The sequence below is a fragment of the Monodon monoceros genome, unplaced genomic scaffold (assembly GCF_005190385.1).
Source record: "Monodon monoceros isolate NGI ecotype Baffin Bay Population unplaced genomic scaffold, NGI_Narwhal_1 Super_Scaffold_5, whole genome shotgun sequence".
NCBI classification, from domain to species: domain Eukaryota; kingdom Metazoa; phylum Chordata; class Mammalia; order Artiodactyla; family Monodontidae; genus Monodon; species Monodon monoceros.
In genome coordinates, this window is record NW_021703782.1 from 32431256 (window position 1) to 32450993 (window position 19738).

Consider the following 19738-nt stretch of genomic DNA (forward strand, 5'->3'; position numbering starts at 1 on the left):
CCTTCCTTTGCTTCTTCCTCTTGAAATGTAGCCACACCTTTGGGTAGAGTAGGGCAAGGTAGAGAGAAATATGGGACAATATGGGATGCTGGTCCTTCTAGGTTCCCTCTCTCTAAATAAAAGCTGAAGGTCCCCAGAAGAAAGAGGGTGAAAGAGTCTACTTAAGATCTCTGAAAAGTAGCACAAAGAGTGGGAACAAGCTAAAAAAAGGGAAAAACTTTACATGCACGAAATGCAAAATATTATGACTAGTAGTTAATAAAAGGAAAGAAGGAGACACTTCAAAACTATAGTGAGATTTGAAGCTTGAGAATTAATGGAGAATAACTCTCCTGGTGGAAAAGAACAGAAACAAAGCATGGTGGTGGTTTTGTTTTAGGTTTTTAATTTGCTTTCTTGGTTTTTTTTTTTGTTGTTTGTTTTTGTTTTGTTTTGTTTTTTTGGAAGGGCTGTTTGTTTAGAGTGGGCCCTCAGGTTCACATCGTGTTGTCTTTATAATTTATAATGATAAGCACACAGATTCATCTGTATTCCCTCCAAACAGGCAAAGGGAGATTTTCTCAATATCTGAGCCCTGGTCTACTGCTATGCAAATGAGCCCACATTAATCTTTGAAATCTTTTATCTGTGTTACTGCACAGCATTGATTCATCTGGGATGGGGATTTTCTGATTTGTTTTCCAGTATCCTAAAGATTTTCAGTAGTTCTTCAAGAACCACTGTTGGTGGCTAGTGAGGCAAGACCTAGCAAGTACTACCCCAGGGCCCCACTCTGTGCAGCCTGTTTTATATATGGGGATTCTGCTCAGAATTATATCACAAGGGGAATTGCAAAGGCATGAAGATTTTGTGAATTTTTAGGGGTATTTAACTTTCAAGTGTAGGGTTTGGAAATTGACTAACGGCCGTGAGAGTAGGAACTGCCCTACTATACCTGGAACTGACAACCAGTGGGCAGGGCGAGGGAGCCCCCTGGGAGGTCTCTAGCAGTGACCTCAGCCCACAGTGCACAATGGGCTACCACCCTTCTCCCCTTTCAAGATTTATAATCTGGTCCGTAATGTACATTTTCTACATAGTTGAGGTCATACTGCTTATATAAACTGCTCTTTCCATTAGTCAATACATTGCAAGCTTTCCCTCACATCATTAAACTCCTAAACATACACTTTAATGGATGTACAATATTCCATCACATGTATGTAATCATTTTCCCACGGGAAATTTAGATTTATTTTTTTATTTTTGCTATAATAAATTATACTCTGATATATTATAATTTAACTCTGATATTATAAATTATAAAATCTTTGTCCAAAAATTTTTGTCAACGTTTCTCATTATTTCCTCAGGCTAAATTGCTAAAAGTGGAATTTCTGAGTCAACGAATAGCACTCCTATAAAACTCAATATATTTTTCTAAACTTCTTTCCAGAAACGCTAAATCAATTTATATTCCCACAGTGAAGTATGACAATGCAAAATTTCAGCTAACTGCCCTGCATATTATGGTTTATTTTGTCAGGAGAGGGGATAAAAAAGAATATTTTTATTAGAAAATTATCTTTTGCCCTCAGTAGCTATTTAAAGTAGAAAAATGCATGCATGAATAATTAAATAACGGGAGGAAAATGTTTTTTCTTCTAAAAATGAGAGTGGGAAAAATATACCAGCCAAGAAATAGAACTGAAGGATAATATGTGGGGCACAGTTGTTAATCAGTTGAAATTTTTTCAAATATAGGAATTTTTCAATACTCTGAAAACATTGAAAACCTTTTGCTCCCTGAGCACTTACTCTGGGATGCAACATGCCTCAGAGGTACAAGTGCAGGACTTTCAAAAGTCCTGAGAGAGAGAATGTAACATTTAGATCCTGCATTGAAAACACATGTGGTTAGAAGTGGGGGCAGTAACAGCTCTCTTCCTGGGGGACTGTCTTCTTAGTCAACTGATGTTAATTGGATGCTTAGGTTCAAATCATGGCTTTGCCACTTACTAACTCCGTAAATTTGGTCAGGGCAGTTACTTTCTCCAGGATGTTGTTTCCTTCTCTATAAAATGGAGAAAATTTTAGCATCCCTGTGAGAACAGAGATAATGCTGTGAGGAGCTCAGCAATTTGTCCAGAGCTGTGCTGTCTAACACGGCAGCCCCTGTGGCTGCTGAGCACTGGCAATGTGGCTGGTCTGAATGGAGACGTGCTGTAAGTGTGCAAATGTACACCAACTTCAAAGACTTAGTACGAAAAAAGTATCTAAACTATTTTATTATTTTGATATTGTTATATAGTGAATGATACTATTTTGGATATCTTGGCTTCAAATAAAGAGCATTATTGGGGCTTCCCTGGTAGCACCGCAGTTAAGAATCCGCCTGCCAATGCAGGGGACACGGGTTCTAGCCCTGGTCCGGGAAGATCCCACATGCCGCCGAGCAGCTAAGCCCGTGTGCTGCAACTACTGAGCCTGTGCTCTAGAGCCCGTGAGCCACAAATACTGAAGCCCGCGCGCCTAGAGCCCGTGCTCCACAACAAGAGAAGCCACTGCAATGAGAAGCCCGCACACCGCAACGAAGAGTAGCCCCCGCTTGACGCAACTAGAGAAAGCCTGCACACAGCAACAAAGACCCAGTACAGCCAAAAATAATAAATAAACTAAATAAATAAATTTTAAAAAAATTAAAAGAGCATTATTAAAATTAATTTAAATTTATTCTTTTACTTTTCATATGCTTTCTTCTTTAACGTGGCTTGCGTTGTATTTTTACTGGACAGTGCTGCTCTAGAACTTAGTAAAGATTCAAATTATTTTTAAAAGAAATCAAGGGGGGGTTCTCCATTGCACAGTTGTCCAGTTGTCGTTTTTATCTTTAGGGGGGACATTCAGTTCTTAGGACACTGTAGGGCATTTGGCTGGGGTCCTCTGGCCTGGATGGTTTAGGACAGACTGGGGTAGGGAGATGCATATTATTTCATTGTCTGTTAGGGGAGTGAGTGGAGAGTTTAAAAATAGCAGCCCCCTCCCTCCTCCGGCCCCATGCTGATCCCTCCTGAGTTATTTCTGTTGGCTGCATTAGGAGCCTGACATTTGATTCATTCAGTGCGCCCTGCCTCGGTCCTTTAAAACAGAATGGACAGTTAGTGAAAGGTCAAAGCCACTGTGGCTGGCGGTAGCTGCCCTGGGCCATGACAGGAGGAGGAGACTGAGGGAATTGAAGAACCAGTAATGGCAAAATGCTTGGTCAAGATCCAGACTCGGAGGGGTCTCCGCCTGCAGTTGGTGAACCACTGCAGCAGCAACGTGTTTGTCCGTCTGCTGAGACACAGTTCCAAGATCACAGCCAGAAACACGGGTACGTGCCCTGGCGCTGGGCTCTCCTCTGCGCCTGCGAAGAGTGCAGGCTTTCCAGCTGCCGGCTCACCGCGGGGGCCGGCGGCTGGGAGAGAAGCCTAGGCGAACCCAGTGTCAAAGGTTTGTGACAAGGATGAGAAAGAGAGGGAGGGAGAAAAGCAGAGAGGCAGGCAGGAAGGAGAGAGTGAGCAGGCGAGCGCTGAGGGAAAATGGGAGGGCTTGAAATGGGGGTCCTGGCCCAACTATTAAGTGAAATGGTATGAAGTCATCCTAAAGGCTAATAAATTACATGCCAGTTGTAGCCCCGTTAGGAAGGAGGCAGCGGTGGGGTGTCCAATCCAGATGGCCCAGGAATGACTGAAGATCATAGACAGGACAGATTGGATGATCAAAACATGCTCCTCCCTCCTTTTAGTGTTCAAAGTTTAAGATCTTCAAGTGTGCTTGCCTGGATGAGGCAGAACTCCCCTTTATCTTCAAAGTAGAACTGTCCTGAAATACAATAGCAGTTAAAGAACTGGGATCAAACTGATGTTCTGCTAATTTCCTTTTCATTGAAAATGTATTTTGTGTGTTATTCTGTGGTCCTTGGGGGAAAATAGGAATTGAAATAGGAATTTTAAAAAATCAGAGCCTACAGCAGGAAAGGAGCTGCTGTTATATATGTATATGTGGTTTTCACCAAATGATTAAAATTTTTAAGATCCTGGGAAATGTCTGGAATTGGCCATACCACATGCACATGTGTGGAACTGACTTCTAAGTGAATTGAAATGAAATTAATTGTATTTGTATAATGACATAGATAATAGATGATGTGTTCTTATTATAAAAGATTTTTAAAGTACAATTTTATAGAATGTTTTCCTTGACCCTAGGACAGACTGGGGTAGGGAGATGCATATTATTAGCCAGTCTATGCACATTGACGTGTAGAATGGATATAGGATTACTTTTTTACATAAATAGGATTGTTCTATATGTATTATTTTACAATTCATTTTTTTCACTTTATCATATGGCTTGAAGGACTTTCCATATCGATACATATTAATCTGTATGCTTTTAAAAATTGGCTGAATAATATCATGTAGTGTAGAGATGCCATAATTTATTTAATCACCAAATTACTGTTGGAAAACTGATATTTCCTATTCATTAGCTGTAACAGTGCTGCAATGAATGTGCGTATACAAGTATTTCTCTATGACAGATTCTTAAAAGTTGAAGGATATACACATTTTAAATTTTGATGGAAATGGGCAAATAAATTATCCTCTGAAAGACTAACACTCACTAACAAGGTGAGTAGGAAAATGGCTGCTTCCCCACATAAGCACTAACCCTGATGTGACCAATTTCTAAGATTGAAAAAAAAAAAATGAGATTTTATTGTTTTAATTTGCCTTTTCCTTTTTACTAGTGAGGGTGAGCATCTTTTCAAAGGATAATTGTCCATGTGCATTTCTCCTGGGAATTACTTGTTTACTTTATGAATTTCTGTTTTCTTTTGTCCTTCCCTTATAGATTGTGGGAATTCTTTTATAATCTGCATATTAATCTTTTGCCTTTTACAAGTATTAACTTTCTTCCTCATAATTTGTTCTTGGCTTTTAACTTATTTTAATGTTAACTTTGTAGCACAGGCACTTTTCATATGCACAGACAGCTTCTGCATGTGCAGACTACTTAATTTTTCTATGTTCTAAGTTTTATTATTTTATGTCAGTTTCCCTCATTCCAAGATTATAAACATGTTTTCTGTGTTTTCATCCTCATAATTAATGTATTAGCTTGAACTATGTGAAATTGCTGATACTCAACTGCTTTTGACCTACAAAAATGGTGATTTCATGTGGTTTGATCTAGTATTTGTTTTTATTTGACCTGTTAACTTCTTTGGAATTTTTATGTGTGTTTGACATGAAGAAGGGATATACTTTTTCCCTCTCCCAGTTGGTTAGTGATTTTTCTCAAAGTTATTTATCATAACCTTTCATTATTTTCAAAGGTATATTTCTGAATTGCATATTTTAGTATTCCTGCTCCATTATTAACTATAGTATAGTTTTGACATCAGACAGGTCAAGTTCCCCCTCATGGATCTTTTTTTATCCAGAGTTTCTTGATTAATCATGTGCACTTTCTCCATTTGTCGTTTCTGAAAATGTGTTGAGATTTATATTGAAATTGCAATGAATTTTAGTTTAATTAGAGGAGATCTAGATCTTCAAAATAACTGACTTCTATTCAGGAACACTGGTATATTCCTTCATTTTTTTCAGATTTTCTTTTAGGTTATTCAGCTCTGTCTTAATGTTGTCCTCACACAAGTTTTGCATATTTCTTATGGATATCCTGGATATTACGTGGCTATTCTAATTTGTGCGTTTAGCTATTTTGAATGGGATTTTCCATTATCATATTTTTTATGGTCTTTGCTTGTGTGTAGTAAATCGCCTGTTTTGAATCTGAACACCTTACTGACTTCTGATTAATTCCCCTAGCTTATTAGAATCTTTGCCTTTTCTTGTAGATGATACTATCACCTGGAAATAGTGACAGTTTTGTGCCTTCCTTTCTAATATTTACACTTCTTATTTGTTGTCTTTATCATATTGCATTATTGAGGTCCACCAGGATGACGCTGAAGTTCAGTGAGGGTTTTGTGTCGTGTTCCTGACTTTGGTGTGATGATTGATTGTGATGACAGAGAGACCCATGAGATGGTGACAGCTGCATCAGTTAGCATGACATTAGCAGCAAGGAACTCTAACAAACACTGGTTTAAATAATAAAGTGATTTATTATCCAAGACAACACCAAGTCCAGAGTCAGGGATGATTCCAGGATTGAGAAGCCAGGTTCATTTTCTCTCTCCGCACTGCTCTTCTCAGTTGGCCAGAGCTCCCCCCTCAGACCATTTGCCATCAGCATCATAGGATGGCTGCCAGAATTCCTGGTGTCTCTTTCACACACAATGTCAAGAGAAAGTCTGTATCTGTCCAGTATGTTCTCCTTAGAAGCAAGAAGCCTTTGTCAGAATTTCCCCCTCTACCTCTCTCCCCCTGGCGACTCTTCCCTTCGTTTTTCATTTTCAGGGTTGGCTCACATACCCACTTCCAAACCAGAGAGCGCCAAGAGAATGGAATTACCATCATTGGCTGAGACTAATCATCTGGGAAACAAATGAATGAGTCAACCATGGAAACTGTGTGATAAGCATATACGTAGGAGAGCCTTCCGAGAGGAGGTGAAAGATGAGGTCTTAAAGAACGAGCAGGAGCCATCTGAGTGCAGAAGGACATTCCAGGGAGAGGCAACAGTCTGTGCAAAGGCACAGAGGCATGATACAGCGTAACACATTTGGGCACCTCTAAATAGATAGGAACGGTGGAAATGTGTGGGTTAGAGGTGTGCATTTTATACTAAGCTGGAGTTTAAATTTTATCCTGAAAGCCATCAAAAACCTTTTAAGAAGAGGATTTGTTACCGACCAGGGTTCATGGCCTTCCCTAGGCAATAGAAATTGACTAGAGGCAAGACAAGAAATTCCCGCAAGGCTTTATTGGGGCCCCTGCTGCGGCAGGGGGGAGCGAGAACAAACAACAGGTTCCCTTGCTTGCTGGCTCCCTGAGGGGGGCAAGCTTGTTCCTTATATGGGGTGAGGGTAGGGGTGTGTCCAGGGGTCAGGCCAGAGGGGTGGCTTAGGTGTTTTGCTCACCCCTCTCGTGGTGGTGTGTGCAGGAGGTATTCTCAGTACCTTGCTTTTGCTCCTGACACCCTGTTTTTGCTCCAGGCTCTTCAAAAGTGGCAGTTGGGTTTTTTGGTCTCTGTATCTTTTGGGTCCAGTATTTGCCCCAACTGCACATGCACACAGTTAGTTTTAGTCCCATACAGTTTCTTTGTATTTTGTTGCTGGAGGAGAGGTGTGTCCAGGTGCAAGCACTGCAGCAAAGGGTCCCAGGTCCCAGCCTGACTCAAATTCATTTGACTAATTAGGCATTTAAAAATGATTGTTCTGGCAACAATTCAGAAGGAGCCAGACTGAGGTCAGGGAAACTAGTGAGGAGGCCATTGCTGTCACGCAGTTGAGAAGTGGTATGCATGGAGGGGATGGAGAGGCAGGGACCACTTTGAAAGTGAATATGGTGGCAGAGTTTGTAGAAGCTGGTGACGGATATGGGGTGAGCAGTGAGTGAGAAGTCATGGCCAACCCTTAGATTGCTGGTGTGGATAGAAGGTGATGCCATTTACTATACAGTAACTGGTAGAGGAGGGAAAGTCTGGGGTGGGAGATAACAGACTGGATGTAGGATACGAGCCTACATCGAGGTGTGTGGTGAGTCTGCAGCTCATTGGACGGTTTTGAGGTGAGATGGGTCAGAGATTCAGTAACATGTGTTTCTCAAACTAAACTAAGTCATGTTCAAACTTCTCTGGTCAAATAAATTTGGGAAATATTGAGTTAAATAAAGCAAAACTGGTTTCTTCTCTTTGGGACCTCTCAGACATTTTAATAGGTAAACAGTAATGTTACTGAGTGTTTACTGTGAGCCAACCACTTCCCACACATTAATTCATGACTCCTCTGTGCACAGTATCCCCATGTGGTATGGCCTGAATTTTTCCATTTTATAGATTTCACTGAATAGAGCGATTAAGTCACTTGTCCAAGGTCACATGACAATACAAGGCCAGGATTCAGACACAGAAAGATAATTTAAGAGCTTGTATTCTTTTTAATTTCAGCTTTATTGAGGTATAATGGACAAATAAAATTGAAAGACATTTAAAGTATATATTGTGGCAATTTGATGTACATTGTGAAAGGATTCCCCCTACTTAACTGATTACCACATTCATTACCTCACATATTTATCAGTTGTTTTTTTTTTTTTGGTGAGAACATTTGAGTTCTACTCTCTTGCAAATTTCAGTTGTATAAAACAGTGTTATCAACTATAATGACCAAGTTTTACATTAGAACATCAAACCTTATTCATCTTACAGCTGAAAGTTTGCACCCTTTCCCTGTTTCTCCCACCCCCTAGCCCATGGCGACCACTTTTCTACTTTCTGTTTCTGTGAGTTTGACTTTTCTTTGTTGTTGTGTTTTTTTGTTGTTTTTTATTTTAGATTCCACGTATAAGTGATACCGTGGAGCATTTGTCTTCCTCTGATTTATTTCACCTACATAATGCCCTCAAGGCCCATCCATGTTGTCACAAATGGCAGGATTTTCTTCTTTCTTGTGGTTGAATAATATGCCACTGTGTACATATACCACATCTTCTGTCTTCTTTATCCATTCATCCATAGATGGCCATTTAGGTTGTTTCCATATCTTGGCTATTGTGAATAATGCTGCAATCAACATGGGAGTGCAGCTGTCTCTTCAAGATCCTATTTTCATTTCCTTTGGATATATACTCAGAAGTGGGGATTGTTAGATCATATGGTAGTTCTATGTTTAATTTGGGGGGGACCCTCCATACTGTTTTCCATAGTGGCTGCACCAACAGTACACAGGAGTTCCCTTTTCCCTACATCCTCACCAGCACATGTAATCACTTGTCTTTTTGATGATAGCTGTGACTCTTTTTGAAGTATAGTTTTTGTACAATATTATATAAGTTAGGGGTATACAATATAGTGATTCACCATTTTTAAAGGTTATACTCCATTTATAGTTATTATAAAATATATCTGAAGAAAACCATTTTTTGAAAAGATACATGCACCCCAGTGTTCATTGCAGCACTGTTTATAGTAGCCAAGATATGGAAGCAACCTAAGTGTCCATCGACAGACGAATGGATAAAGAAGATGTGGTATATATACACAATGGAACATTACTCAGCTATAAAAAAGAATGAAATAATGCCATTTGCAGCAACATGGCTGGACCAAGAGATTATCATACTAAGTAAGCCAGAGAAAGACAAATATGATATCGCTTATATGTGGAATCTAAAAAAATGATACAAATGAACTTATTTACAAAACAGAAATAGACTCAGATATAGAAATCGAATTTATGGTTACCGGAGGGGAAAGGGGGTGATAAATTAGGAGTTTAGGATTAAAATACACACCACTATATATAAAATAAATAACCAACAAACACCTACTGTATAGTACAGGAAACTATACTCAATATCTTATAATAACCTATAATGGAAGAGAATTTTAAAAAGAATATATATGTGTGTATATATATATATATATATATATATATCTGAATCACTTTGCTGTACATCTGAAACTAACACAACATTGTAAATCAACTATATTCCAATAAATTTTTTTAAAAAGAAAAAAAATATTGGCTATATTCCTGGTGTTGTACAATATATCCTTGTTGCTTATTTTATACCTAATAGTTTATACCTTTCAATCCCCTGCTCCTGTATTTCCCCTTCCTCTTCCCTCCCCCAACTGGTAACCAATAGTTTTTTTCTGTGAGTTTGCTTCTTTTTTGTTATATTTGCTAGTTTGTTGTGTTTTTTAGATTCCACATATAAGTGATATTATACAGTATTTGTCTTTCTCTGTCTGACTTATTTCACTTAGCATAATGCCCTCCAAGTCCATCCATGTTGCTGCAATGGCAAAATTTCCTTCTTTATGACTAAGTAGTATTCCACTGTATATATACACAACATCTTCTTTATCCATTCATCTGTTGGTAGACACTTAGGTTGCTTCCGTATCTTGGCAATTGTAAATAATGTTGTTGTGAACATTGGGGTGCATATATCTTTTTAAATTAGTGTTTTTGGTTTTTTTCTGATATATACCCAGGAGTGGAATTGCTGGGTCATATGGTAGTTCTATTTTTAGTTTTTTGATGAATCTCCATATCGTTTTCCACAGTGATAGCCATAATTTTTGATGAGCGCTTGTACTCTTAACCTTAATAGTAATGTCCAAAAGGTGATAGTGTGCACAGTTTCCCAAACTAATTTCAAGGAACAATGGGCAAGGACACAAGTGACCTGCAGAGCTGTGTTGAGTAATGCTGCAGTAGCATGGTGGAGCCATGCATATGGTTGAGACTCTAAGGGGGAGGGTACAGAGTGACAAGAGCAGAGAGCTGAAGCTACCACAAATAGAGGTGAAAAGACTGTGGAAAAGACAGAGGTAGCTTAGAATCATGAGATGGAAACCAAGAGAGTGTGAAGTCACAGAGGTAGAGTGGTCAGTAGGAGGACAGAAGAGAGCACACATTGTCTTTAGCAACATGGTGATCATTGGATATCTTGGTGAGAGCCATTTCAGTGGTCTGGAAGGGGCAGTTGACTTCTGCAATATGAGGACAAGGATTGACTGAATTCTCTTGAATTCTAGATATTGAAATCAAAAAAATGGTAAGACAAAGGTTTCAAAATGTTCAGCTACTCTAGAGGCATGACCAGGAGGTTGGTAGATGATGACCAGAAGGAGAAGTGAGATTGATGTTCATGGCTAGGAAGAACATTAGGATTTGCTGTGAAGTGTGGTGTGTGTGTGTGTGTGTGTCTAACTTTCCATTCGTCTATACTTTCCAGAGTCACTGGGATGACTCTTATGGGTTTTAAATAGAACGAGCAGGCAGCTTCCCAAGGATATTCAGAGGCATCAGGAACATTTCTAGTGTGAGATATTTTGCAGTGTCTATGCCTGAAAGTGGAAACCCTCATCTGAAAAAGTACATGTCATTCTCAGGATCTTTTCTTTAAACCCATGAGACATGAGCTTCTCTTGAAGGATTAGACTTTATCCCCAGCAAAGGGAAGGTAAAGGAGTCACACAGGAGTTTAATGGCGTACCATCTTACTACAGTTGGAAGTCCGCATGCTGCTAAATGTGGATAGAAAACATTTGGGGCACTGATAGCTCATGCATAATACAGTGAACTTGAAAGCTTATTTCTGACCTAAACCATTAATCCCCACAACAGCAAGTGAATTTTTTTTTTTTTTTTGGCTTCCAGGATACAATCACAGGAGGTATGACATATAAACACGTAATTAGGTGACCATAAAATCTATTAGGCAAACCTTTTGAGAGTGAAAGGGGCACTTTAATAATGCTGCTAGGAAATAGGCATACCGTGGGACTGTACCAGGCAAATAGGGACAAGTGATCACCTTACATATAATGATACTGCGGTCTCAGCAAATGAAATTGGCCAATAACACAAGACTCTTCCTCTTTAGTTAAGAAGTGAGGGTCTTTCTGGGCCTCTCAGATCCCCTTCTCTTTAGGAAAACATGGTGGTTTGGAACAAGCTTTGGAGTCAGGCAGGCTTGGGTACAAACCCCTGCTCTGTTGTGTCCTGGCATCATGACCTTGTGCAGGTTACTTAACATCTCTGAGCCTCAGTTTCCTCATCTCCTCTTATGAATATCACATGATCATGTGCTTAAAATATCTATCCCTGTAAAAATTTATTAAAAATTTTAGTGCTCTTGTCTTTTCCCCTCTCCCACAATGTTTCTCAATAGATACAGGAGAAATAGCTCTGCTTCTTTTATATGCAGGTGATTGGTGCTTTCAGGGAAAGTATATGTATAGTGTCAAGTGGGACTTTTTTTGAGAGACCTAGACTGGAAGGGATGTGGTCCATTTTTTCAGGTAAAAAGTCTAAGACTCATAGAACTGAAGTGCCATGTCGGAGGACACACAGAGAGTTCTGTGGAACTGAATCTAGGTCCCCAGAATTCCAGGCCACTCTGTTCTTTCCACTCCATCATATTTCCTAGAAGTGGAGTGATGACCTCTTCCTTCTCTCCCACTCTTCCTTCACTCTTCTTGTCCCTATCCTCAATTCAAGAGTACAGCACACCTCCCAGAGGCAGGATGGGTACACCGATCAACATAAGTAGATCAATCAGAAGTTAGCCCACCTCAGCAAGTACGGCTGGTTAATAGGCAACAAATATGTGAACTCCATAGAGACCTGACAATTTCGTGTATTCTTGAGCAGTGGTTGTCAATCCTTTGATTCAGTGTGCCCTTCAGATTCAGTAACAAAGGTCTTAATGTTCTCTCTACCATCCTGAAATGAAACTCAGAGAAAACACAGTCTACTTACACATAACTTTAAAAGTCAAAATAATGCTCTAAGTGTAATGACAGGAGAACTTAGAAGTAATTCATAATAAAATAGTTAAGTCTTGCCAAAGGTTTTTCTTAAGCATGATTCACCAGGAGGCAGAATGAAGGCATGGGAGGCTGGCTCCTCTGTGAATGTAATGGGGGGACATGGGCACCACTCAATAGATGCAAGAACGTGTGATACTATGTAGGCATCTTGGACACCTTAGCCATTTCGGACAGCAGTGATGTGATATTCTGAACAGGTAAACAGCTCTTGGTAAGATACCTTCAATTTACCCAGTGGTTGTATGCCTGAAAAATTCAAAATATGTTAAAATCATATCTAAATGCTTTAGGTTTAAATGTAAAACACAGGTAGATTCTAGATTCAAATCATTCTAAATAGGTTTCTCACCAACATGGATAATATTTAATAGGACGTCTAAAAGTTATGTGGGATGCAAAATAATTCTTTATTTTGTGGGACCATCCTATGCATTTTTTGATGTCTGGCATCCTTGACGCCCTCCCACTAAGTGATGCTGACCCTGCCAATCATTGTGACCGCCAAAAAAGCCTCTACAATTTTCTAAAATACCCTCCTCCCTGCCAGGTGGTGGTACCACTTTCTTTGTGTCCCTGCTCTGCAGGTTTAGGGGGCATTCCATAGTTGGGTACCAGCACAGAGTGACTTGGGGTGCCACAGAGGGAACCTGAATGGTGGTGACCAGTGATGCCATTTGCCAAAGCCTGGAATGAGCAGTGCACAACCTGCTTGACTGTACACAGCAGGCACACAGCCTGTCCATCATCAGTGGCCAGTCTTTTCCTTCAGCATCGTTTGATTCTCGCTATTTCACTTCATGAAGTATTTCTTCAAGTTGAATAATGATAATAATGGTATAAAAATAGTTATATTTACTAAAATATAAGTTAACATTATTTCCTATGTGTCAGAAACTTTCAGCTATTATATAATTTTAATTGGGCTGAATAATTATAGAAATTTGAAAGCTATTTCCGTTTCCTTAAGCATTGTCACATCACTTCTAAAAAACGTTTTTAGCCATTGAGCTTTGTGAATACATTTAGGAGGCTTCTCATGTACTGATGAAGTAAAATAAATTTAATGAAACAGTGTAGATTGTCTCACTAATTTAACATTTCTGGTCTCTTTGGACATTCTTGTCCAGTTCATCAGAAGAGGCATGTAGGAAACTTTAAGCATCTATCACATAAAGAAAATTAAGAAAATATGGATAACCAACTATAATATAATTTCCCTTGTACTCTGTAGTAGTGGACTTGTTAGAAAACTAATCTGTGTTGGTAAAATGATATTGCTTGTCAATAGATTGTATGTACATATTGCTTAGAAATAGGCCAATGTAGCCTAATTTTCTTTGGTAAGATAGTAACATATAATTCCTATAGCTTTTTTTGGATACAGACAGCACTTATGCATCCATAAACAAAAAATAATTTTGTTTAACCCTCACCCCAGGCTTATGAGGTAGGTGTCACTCCTGTGTTGTTGTTAAGCAAGCTGAGCTCCAAGAATATTTTTTTAATTTTTATTTTATATCAGGGTATAGTTGATTTACAATGTTGTGTTAGTTTCAGGTGTATAGCAAAGTGATTCAGTTATACATATATCTATTCTTTTTCAGATTCTTTTCCCGTATAGGTTATTATAGAATATTAAGCAGAGTTTCCTGTGCTGTACAGTAGATCCTTGTTGTTTATCTATTTTATATATAGTAGTTTGTATCTGCTAATCCCAAACTCTTAATTTATCCCTTCCCCCCTCCTTCCCCCTCTGGTAACCATAAGTTTATTTTTGAAGTCTGTGAGTCTGTTTCTGTTTTGTAAATAAGTTCATTTGTATCATTTTTTTTAGATTCCACATATAAGCCATATCATATGATATTTGTCTTTCTCTGTCTCCCTTGCCTCACTTAGTAAGATAATCTCTAGGTCCATCCATGTTGCTACAAATGGCGTTATGGCTGAGTAATATTCTTTTACATGGCTGAGTAATATTCCATTGTATATACGTACCGCATCTTCTTTATTCATAAATTGGTCGATGGAAGTTATTAAGAACTAAAGTCTCATAAGTGGCAGAACTGGGTTGTCCAGCCTTTGTCTGGTCTACTTTCCACTCTATCCCACTAAAAATTTGAGCCTAGAGATGAGGGGAAAAGTATTATGAAACTCCAGCACATCTAATGCTAGTGGTTAGAAAAACTATGACAGGGAAGAAAGCATTTATTTCCCTGCCTAACTCCTCCTTTCCAGAAACATAAGAGAATACTTCTGTTGTTGAGATCCAAGTACTGGAATACTTGGGCGACTTTGAAACATCAGTAATCTAGCTGATTTTATCTCAGCATTTATCTAGTAGCATTTGTAGACTAGCAGCCTATAGGCCTAAAAATACCCACAGGCTCTTTTTGTATGGACTGCACAGATTATTTTTTTAATTTGAATTTTAAAGCTTTCAGATGGAGCTCAATATGGTCAGTTTTCCCCGGTCACCACCACTCCCTACTGTCCCATACCTGGCCTGCACTCATTCACATCAGGCACCTGCCTGGCCTGTAGAGGCACTCGCTTTTGTGACCCTGAATTAATGACCATGATTATGTCTCTCCCAGAAGCCACTATTTCACCTTGCTAGCGCTCTATTTTTCCTTCTTAGATCCTGGATTTCTCAGAAGAAAAATAAATTTGGGAAGGGGGATAGGGAGTACTGGGGAGATGGGCTGAAATTTTACATAATGTAACTGAGAAGGTGACATTTGTTTAACAACCTGCAAAGAGGGACAGAGTGTGAAACTGTCTGAAGGCAGAGTGCTCCAAGCAGAGAGAACAGCAAGAGAGAGCTTAACTGGCATGTTTGAGGGACAGCCAGGCTTCTGTGGCTGGAGTGGCATGAACAAGGGGGAGGGTCCTAGCAGAAGAAGGTCAGAGAGGTTAGGAGAGTAGACATCCCTGCAAGGACTTGGTTTATACTCTGAGGAAGATGAAAAACCGCTAGCGGACATTGAGCAGATGAGTGGCATGATCCATGTTATGTTTTCAAAGGAGGACTCCAGCTGCCGTGTTGACAATGACCTAAGGGACAATGACCAATAGGCAAGGGCTAGAGCAGGGGGACCAGATGAGATGCTGCTGCAGTAATGTAAGTGAGAAAGACGGAGGCTTAGACCAGGTTGGTAGCGGTGGACATAGTAGGAAGTGGTCCGATTCTGAGTGTGCTTTGAAGGTAGAGGCATAGAAGTTGCTGATGGGTCCATAGTGAGAGTGAACAGAGGAAAGTGAAGGTTTTTGGTCTGAGCAACTGGAAGAATGGAGTTGCTGTCAACAAAATACTGCAGTTTGGAAACTTGAGGTTTCTCTTTACCTCTTATTATAGGAGAAGGATATGGAAAACAGAAGGCAGAGGGAGAATAGGTTGCGTATTAGGAAAAGGAGACTTAAGGAGGAAAGGCCATTTACATGAGAAAATGCTGTTAGGTAAGAACAAAGAGCATGGAAGATCTTTGTGACCACAGGACGGTGAAAATAGCCAAAGGGGCTGGGAGTGGTCTTTCCAGAGCAGTTATGCCACTCATAGACAATATGTTGCTTTCACTGCTTTCCCAAAGAGGAGAGTAAAATGACCTTTCTTCTTGGGGATATGGAATACGAGATATGTAAAGATGTAGTGTTCCAGAAAGTCATAACTCTTGTCATCTTTCCTTACACTGTGAACATTTTCTCCCTTCAGGTTTCATGGAGTATTATATGGTGGTAGAAAAATTACAGCTTGCATTTATTTTTAAAAAATTTTTATTGAAGTGAAGTTCATAACATAAAATCAACCATTTTAACATGAAAAATACAGTACCATTTAGTACATTCACGGCTTTGCAACTAACACCTCTCTCTAGTTCCAAAACATTTTCATCACCCTAAAAGGAAACCTGGTACCCGTTAAGCAGACACTCCCCATTCATTTCCTCCCTCAGCCCCTGGCAACCACCAGTATGCTTCCTGTCTCTATGAATTTACCTGTTCTGGATATTTCATATGGAGATAAATGGAATCATATGTTATATAAGCTTCTGTGTCTGTCTACTTTCACTCAGCATGGTTTTGACATTCATCCATGTTGTGTCATGTCTATAATGATTGAATAATATTATTATATGGATAAACCACATTTTATCTATTCATCCGTTTATGGACGTTTGGGTTGTTTCCAACTTTTTACTATTGGATTACTGCTGCTTTGAACATTTTTGTACAAGTATTTGTCTGAGTACTTGTTTTTAATTCTTTGGAGTATATACCTTGGAGTAGAAGTGCTGGATCATATAGTAATTCTGTTTGACTTGAGGAACTGCCAACTGTTTTCTGTAGCAGCTGAACCATTTTAAAATCCTATCAGCAATGTTCAAGGGTTCCAATTTCTCCTCACCCTTAACTAACACTTGTTATGTTCAGGTTTTAAAAATTATAGCTGTGGTTTATGTCAAAAAGTGTTTTCCTCTAAGAGTTTTATAGTGTCTGGTCTTACATTTAGGTCTTTAAAACATTTGGAGTTTATTTTTTGCGTATGGTGTTAGGAAGTGTTCTAATTTCATTCTTTTACATGTAGCTGTCCAGTTTCCCCAGCACCACTTATTGAAGAGGCTGTCTTTTCTCTGTTGTACGTTCTTGCCTCCTTACGGAATCATAAAAGCAAAAACAAAAACAGAAAACCGTGGTACTGATGAACCTGGTTGCAGGGCAGGAATAAAGAGGTAGACATAGAGAATGGACTTGAGGACATGGGGTGGGAGGGCGAAGCTGGGGCAAAGTGAGAGTGGCATCGACATATATACGCTACCAAATGTGAAATAGTTGGCTGGTGGGAAGCAGCCGCATAGCACAGGGAGATCAGCTCTGTGCTCTGCGATGACCTAGAGGGGTGGGATAGGGAGGATGGGAGGGAGGCTCGAAGGAGGGGACATGGCGACATGTGTATGCATATGGCTGATTCGCTTTGTTGTGCAACAGAAACTAACACAGTATTGTGAAGCAATTACACTCCAGTAAAGATCTATTTAAAAAAATTATAGCCATTCTAGTGGGTGTGAAGTGCTATCTTATTGTGGTAACAACTAATGATGTGGAGCTTCTTTTCATGTGCTTGTTGGCCCTTTGTATTTTGCTTGCATGTTTTATGGTATCTTTCATTTAGGCTGCTCAGGACTGTCATACCAGAGCTATTAGGAAATATCTGTTGATATTTAAAAGATAAAACCAGTAATTCAGTCCTGCACATCATTTTTCCCCAGTTTTATTGAGATATAATAGACATACATCACTGTATAAGTTTAAGGTATACAGCATAATGGCTTGACTTACAAATGTTGTGAAATGATTACTGCACTACCTTTAGTTAGCATCCATTATCTCATATAAATGAAAGAAAAAGAAAAAAACTTTTCCTTGTGATATGGACTCTTGGCATCTACTCTCTTAACTTCCATATATATCATATAGCAGTATTAACTATAGTTACCATGTTGTACATTATATTCCTTATACCTATTTATAACTGGAAGCTTGTACCTTTTAACTCCCTTCCTCTAATTCTCCCTCTCGCCACTCCCTGTCTCTGGTAACCACAAATCTGATTCCTTTTTCTATGAGTTTTAAAAAAGAATTAGATTCCACATATAAGTGAGATCATACAGTGTTTGTCTTTCTCTACCTGACTTATATCATTTAGCATAATGCCTTCCACGTCCATCCATGTTGTCGCAAATGGCGGGATTTTCTCATTTTTTGGTGGCTGAATAATATTCTGGTGTGTGTGTGTTCTTTGTGTATATATACATATATTCACAGATGAATGGACACTGAGGCTGTTTCCATGTCTTGACTATTGTAAATAATACTGCTATGAACATAGGGGTGCAGATATCTTTTCAAGTTAGTTTTTGTTTCCTTTCAATATATTCTCAGAAGTGGAACTTCTGATTCATATGGTAGTGCAAAATTTTTAGCTTTTAACTTTTTGAGGAACCTCCATACTGTTTTCTGGAGTGCCTGTACCAGTTTATAATCCTGCCAACAGTGCACCAGGGTTCCCTTTTCTCCACATCCTTACCAGCATTTGTTATCTTTTTTTTTTTAACATCTCTATTGGAGTATAATTGCTTTACAATAGTATGTTAGTTTCTGCTTTATAACAAAGTGAATCAGTTATACATATACATATGTCCCCATATCTCTTCCCTCTTGCGTCTCCCTCCCTCCCAATCCCACCCCTCTAGGTGGTCACAAAGCACCAAGCTGACCTCCCTGTGCTATGCGGCTGCTTCCCACTAGCTATCTATTTTACGTTTGGTAGTGTATATATGTCCATGCCACTCTCTCACTTCGTTCCAGCTTACCCTTCCCCCTCCTCATATCCTTAGGTCTATTCTCTAGTAGGTCTGTGTCTTTATTACTGTCTTGCCCCTAGGTTCTTCATGACCATTTTCTTTTTTTTTTAGATTCCATATATATGTGTTAGCGTACGGTATTCATTTTTCTCTTTCTGACTTACTTCACTCTGTATGACAAACTCTAGGTCCATCCACCTCACTACAAATAACCCAATTTTGTTTCTTTTTATGGCTGAGTAATATTCCATTGTATATATGTGCCACATCTTCTTTATCCATTCATCTGTTGATGGACACTTAGGTTGCTTCCATGTCCTGGGTATTGTAAATAGAGCTATAATGAACATTTTGGTACATGACTCTTTTAGAATTATGGTTTTCTCGGGGTATATGCCCAGTAGTGGGATTGCTGGGTCATATGGTAGTTCTATTTGTAGTTTTTTAAGGAACCTCCATACTGTTCTCCATAGTGGCTGTATCAATTTACATTCCCACCAACAGTGCAAGAGGGTTCCCTTTTCTCCACACCCTCTCCAGCATTTATTGTTTCTAGATTTTTTGATGATGGCCATTCTGACCAGTGTGAGATGATATCTAATTGTAGTTTTGATTTGTATTTCTCTAATGATTAATGATGTTGAGCATTCTTTCATGTGTTTGTTGGCAATCTGTATATCTTCTTTGGAGAAATGTGTATTTAGGTCGTCTGCCCATTTTTGGATTGGGTTGTTTTTTTGTTATTGAGCTGCATGAGCTGCTTGTAAATTTTGGAGATTAATCCTTTGTCAGTTACTTCATTTGCAAATATTTTCTCCCATTCTGAGGGTTGTCTTTTCATCTTGTTTATGGTTTCCTTTGCTGTGCAAAAGCTT

The 19738-nt window shown here is 39.1% G+C and overlaps 1 protein-coding gene across 4 annotated transcripts in view; it reads left to right on the plus strand.

The window, feature by feature from the left end:
• FRMD3 (FERM domain containing 3) overlaps positions 1-19738 on the plus strand; it is a 308613-nt gene that overhangs the window by 272671 nt on the left and 16204 nt on the right. The window contains exon 1 of one of the 4 annotated variants that reach the window (XM_029201751.1): positions 3202-3352. The exons of the other annotated variants lie outside the window; for them this stretch is intronic. Within the exon in view, the coding sequence (XP_029057584.1) occupies positions 3226-3352 (127 nt within the window). The 5' untranslated portion in view covers positions 3202-3225. Of the gene's footprint in view, positions 1-3201; positions 3353-19738 lie in introns of those variants that run through there. 4 annotated transcript variants of the gene reach the window in all.